This window comes from Bison bison, unplaced genomic scaffold (assembly GCF_000754665.1).
Source record: "Bison bison bison isolate TAMUID 2011002044 unplaced genomic scaffold, Bison_UMD1.0 scf7180017864191, whole genome shotgun sequence".
Classification (NCBI taxonomy): domain Eukaryota; kingdom Metazoa; phylum Chordata; class Mammalia; order Artiodactyla; family Bovidae; genus Bison; species Bison bison.
The window spans coordinates 290,808-295,427 of record NW_011494763.1 but is presented as its reverse complement, the minus strand read 5'-3'; the positions used below and the strand labels follow the sequence as shown (position 1 = coordinate 295,427).

The 4,620-nt window shown below is 62.0% G+C and overlaps 1 protein-coding gene across 1 annotated transcript in view; it reads left to right on the top strand.

Annotated features, from left to right (window-relative positions):
* The window catches only part of SSPO (SCO-spondin), a 53,626-nt gene that overhangs the window by 4,255 nt on the left and 44,751 nt on the right, over positions 1-4,620 (top strand). Inside the window, 8 exon segments of the mRNA XM_010843882.1 lie at positions 1-140; positions 503-647; positions 1,532-1,649; positions 2,217-2,392; positions 2,477-2,704; positions 2,879-3,044; positions 3,227-3,461; positions 4,399-4,588. The exon segment at positions 1-140 is cut by the window's left edge and continues 15 nt beyond it. Coding sequence (XP_010842184.1) covers positions 1-140; positions 503-647; positions 1,532-1,649; positions 2,217-2,392; positions 2,477-2,704; positions 2,879-3,044; positions 3,227-3,461; positions 4,399-4,588 — 1,398 coding nt within the window.

Below are 4,620 nucleotides of genomic sequence, written 5' to 3'. Positions count from 1 at the left end.
GAATGCGTGAGCGGCTGCGAGTGCCCGCCGGGTCTCTTCTGGGACGGCGCCCTGTGCGTGCCCGCCGCCCGCTGCCCCTGCTACCGCCGACGCCGGCGCTACGAGCCCGGGGACACCGTGCGCCAGCTCTGCAACCCGTGGTGGGTGCGCGGGCCTGGCGGGCCCCTTCGCGGGGGGCTGAAGGGCTACCCGTAGGTCACTTCTGATCCCTCTCTTATGCCATCTGCTCTGCAACCTGCCTCCGTTTTGGAGGAGCCTCCCTCGCAAGTGACCTGTGACCTCTCAAGTTATAATTGACTGTCCTGCTTAAAAACCCAGCGGTCGACCTCCATCAGCAGACCTCTAGTCCTAACGGGAGGGAAGGGAGCGCCGGGGGAGGGAGGGGAAACCAGAGTGTTGGGGGGGTGGGGGTGGGAGGGAGTCTCCAGCTCGGTACCACCCCCACTCCCGAACCCCGGCGGCGCGGACCCTGAGCGCGGTCTCTCCGCCCCTGCGCCCGCAGCGAGTGCAGGGACGGCCGCTGGCTCTGCGCGCAGGCGCCGTGCGCCGCCGAGTGCGCGGTAGGCGGGGACGGGCATTACGTCACCTTCGATGGGCGGAGCTTCTCCTTCCGCGGCCCCGCCGGTTGCCGCTTCATCCTGGTGCAGGTGTGCCGCGCGGGCAGACGGCGGGAGCGGAAGCGGGGGGTCGTGCCAGAGTCCTAGGGGCCCTCGTAGGGGTGCTGGTGGGGGTGGGGGAGAGCAGTGACTGTAAGGAAACCGCTGAATAAACGAGACAGCCGTCCAGGGAGACTCTGAGACGGCCCGGCTCCGGCGGGAAGATGGCAGCCGTGCACACCCCCGAGCCTGCCCTCCGGGTTCTCGCCGCCGCCTCAGGTTCCCGTGGAAGTCTCTCTGTCGGCGCCGCCTCAGGCCGGGGGCGCCACGCAGAACCCACCCGCACAGCCCTTTTCTCACAGATGGGACGGCTGGGCTTGTCACACACGCTCCTTCCTGCAAAACGACCCCGGGGGCGGGCGAGGGGCGCAAATAAAGAAGGGTCCGCCTTCGTCCCCAGCCCTCCTCCCCCGGTAAAGTGAGGTGACTTCCCAGGTTCCGACCCGGCACCTTCTTACACACGTGGACACAAACAGGGGCTCCTGCGACGCTCTCATACGTGTGCACCCTTGAGGGCACTCAGAGACGTGAGCATATGTCCCCACAGGGAGGGAGGGGGAGGAGGCATGTTGCCCGAACCTGTGCATGCGCGCGCGCACGCGCGCACACACACACTTCCACATGTGCACGTGCTTACACACACAGTCACACACTTCCACATGTGCACGTGCGAGTCACACATGCCACAGTCACACATCCCAGCCCTTGGTGAGGGTTAAGCCCCTCACCTCATAGAATGTGGCTGGCTGGCAAGCGGTCAGCACAGTTCTGTGGGAGCTGTCCGGGGTGTGGGCTATGGGTGTCCAGTAAAACAGGAGAGGCCCAGGAGGGACCCTCCCGCACCATCCCCACCACGTTCCTCACCGTCTGCCCAGGACTTTGCCAAGCGGCAGCTGCTGATTGTACTGGAACACGGGGACTGTGACGCTGGGAGCTGCCTCCATGCCATCTCTGTCTCGCTGGGGGACACTCTCGTCCAGCTCAGGGACTCAGGTAGCCCCAGCTCTCAGGGTTCCTGCCTTCCAGGCCTTCCACACCCAACAGCCCTCCGGAGTGGCCTCCTTCCAGCTCCCCTCTCCCCGTGGACTCCGCTTCTCTCCAGCACTTTCTGGCCACACTGCCCTGTGGTTCCTGAACCCAAATTCTCCAGCTATACTCCCACAACCGAGGTCACTGTCTCAGCTTTCCCCTCACTCTACCATCTTCTGCCTGCCGCATCTCAGGGGAAAATACAGTTCAAAGGGTTCTGAAGGAGCTGAAAGGCTTCACGGTATACCTAGTCCAGGCAGGCCCTTCCCAGCTCCTCCTGCACACTGACTCCAAGGGCAAAGGCCAAGTGGGTGCCAAGTGTCCCATGGGGGTTGCTCAGGTGGGATGGGTGACTTCCCAGGGGTCACTTTGGTTCCCCTTGCTCAGGGTGAGCGGCCCACTGAGACAGAGCTCCCCACCTCCTACCCTGGGTCCTTCCCTTTCTTAACAGCCCCATCCCGAAATGTGCCTTCCCTCCACCTCATCGGCCTAGCCCAGCCCTTTGTGGGTGGCCCCCTCCTCCTATTCCAGGAGTTGTGCTGGTCGACGGTCAGGATGTGGCCTTGCCCTGGAGTGCAGCTGGGGGCCTCAGTGTCTCCCGGGCCTCTTCCTCTTTCCTGCTGCTGCGCTGGCCTGGTGCCCGCATCCTCTGGGGAGTGTCTGACCCTGCAGCCTACATCACCCTGGACCCCCACCACGCCCACCAGGTGTGCCCAGAGGGTGGATGAGTGGCTGGGCCCGGCTGCTGTGGGCCTGGGTTTGACTGTCCTGTGCCCACTCCTGCGGCCCAGGTGCAGGGTCTGTGTGGCACCTTCACCCGGAATCAGCAGGATGACTTCCTGACCCCTGCTGGCGATGTGGAGACTAGTATCACCGCCTTTGCTAGCAAGTTCCAGGTGGCAGGCGGGGGAACGTGCTCCTTGGAGGCCAGCACTCCGCTTTCCCCCTGCAGCACCCACACTGAGCGCCAGGTTTTCGCGGAGGTAGCCTGTGCCATCCTGCATGGCCCAACCTTCCAGGTAGCCAGCTTGGGGGCACTCGTCCTGTTTGCCCCTGTAAGATGGGATCAATACCTGCCCTGCCATCCTTCTGGGCTGCTGGGAGGGCCTCGCTCTGAGCCATGCTGAGCACCAGGAGGTGGCAGTGGGGAATCCATAGGAAGGAGCTGACCCATTTCCTTGTCTCCCTCCAAGGAGTGCCACGGGCTGGTGGACAGGGAGCCGTTCCACCTGCGCTGCTTGGCAGCTGTGTGTGGCTGCACCCCTGGCCGGGACTGCCTGTGTCCCGTGCTTGCGGCCTATGCTCGGCGCTGTGCCCAGGAGGGTGCCCTGCCTTCCTGGAGAAACCAGACCTTCTGCCGTGAGTCTGCTCAGCCAGCTAGCTGCACCCTTACTGCATCCTTCCAGCACAGGGGGATCCAGGGGCTTTGCAGCAGGGGAGGGTCCAAGAAGGATCTCTGACCTCTGCAGATTGCTGGCTTTGCTTTCTTTGGAGGCAAGGGGGCAGAGCAGCCCTTGACCTGCATGTGTCTCTGTGCCCAGCTGTCCTGTGTCCTGGTGGCCAGGAGTACCAGGAGTGTGCCCCAGCATGCGGTCGCAACTGCGGGGAGCCTGAAGACTGTGGGGAGCTGGACAACTGTGTGGCCGGCTGTAATTGCCCCCTAGGGCTGCTGTGGGACCCCGAGGGCCAGTGTGTGCCCCCCAACTTGTGCCCCTGCCAGCTTGGGGCCCATCGCTATGCCCCTGGCAGTGCTACTATGAAGGACTGCAACCACTGGTGAGAGCGGAGGCCTGTGGGGGGAAGCAAAGAGCTTGGGGGTGAAAAGGTGGAGCTTAGAGAAACAGGGTGACAGATGTGGGGAGGATGGCATGCCCATCAGAGCACTGATAACATCCCTCAGTTGTGGAGCACTTTAGGGTTTATAAAGCACTTTTATGTACATTACCTTATTTAATCTTACTTCTTGTGTGTGTGCTAAGTTGCTTCAGTCGTGGGATTCTATGGACTGTAGCCCTCCAGGGTCCTCTGTCCATGGGATTCTCCAGGCAAGAGTGCTGGAATGGATTGCCATGCCCTCCTCCAGAGAATCTTCCCCACCCAGAGATCAAACCTGTGGTCTCCTGCAGTTTCTTGCCTGCTGAGCCACCAGGGAAGCCCAATACCCTAATAAAGTAGGAAGTAGAAGAATTGTTGCCATTTTGCAGATGAGAAAACTGAGGTGCAAATAGGCTAAACAGCTTGCAGAGTCACAGAGCTTGTTAATGACTAAGGACAGAACCCAGGTCTCTGAATTCCAGTTGAGCGTGGTCCAGAGGCTCCTCTAAGAGTTAGGACATAAAGAGAAGTTGCAGATCTACAGACACTGTGCCAGAGTCCAGGGTTTGGTGGGTGAGACTTCAGTGAAACCCTTCTCCCACCCGTACTGGGAGTAGGGTTGTTCAGTATCTTGGCCCCTCCCCAAAGCCCAGAGAATGGCCCCTATTGGTGTTGGGGCAGGCTGGCAGTGTGTAATCCCAGGTGTGGCCAGGTGCTTGTCACACTTCTTGTGCTTGGGGCAACTGGGATTGGGGGTGAGACATTCAGGTATCCAGCATCGAAGCTGGACCTTCCCACAAGGTTAGGGGCTCTGGACCCCCTGGGATCCTTAGGCTGTCCCAGGGCAGGTCAGGGGCCTGGAAGTGAGGTCTTTTCCTTGCCTCCCAACTTTCGGCAGTGTCTGCCAGGAGAGGGGCCTCTGGAACTGCACTGCTCACCACTGTGCTCCGCCCCGGACCTTCTGCCCCCGTGAGCTTGTCTATGTCCCTGGAGCCTGCCTCCTCACCTGTGACAGCCCTGATGCCGACCGCCCCTGCCCCCCAGGCAGCCCGGGGGGCTGTGTCTGCCCCCCAGGCACCGTGCTGCTGGTATGTCTGGGAGGGGCCCCGCTAGCCAGGGG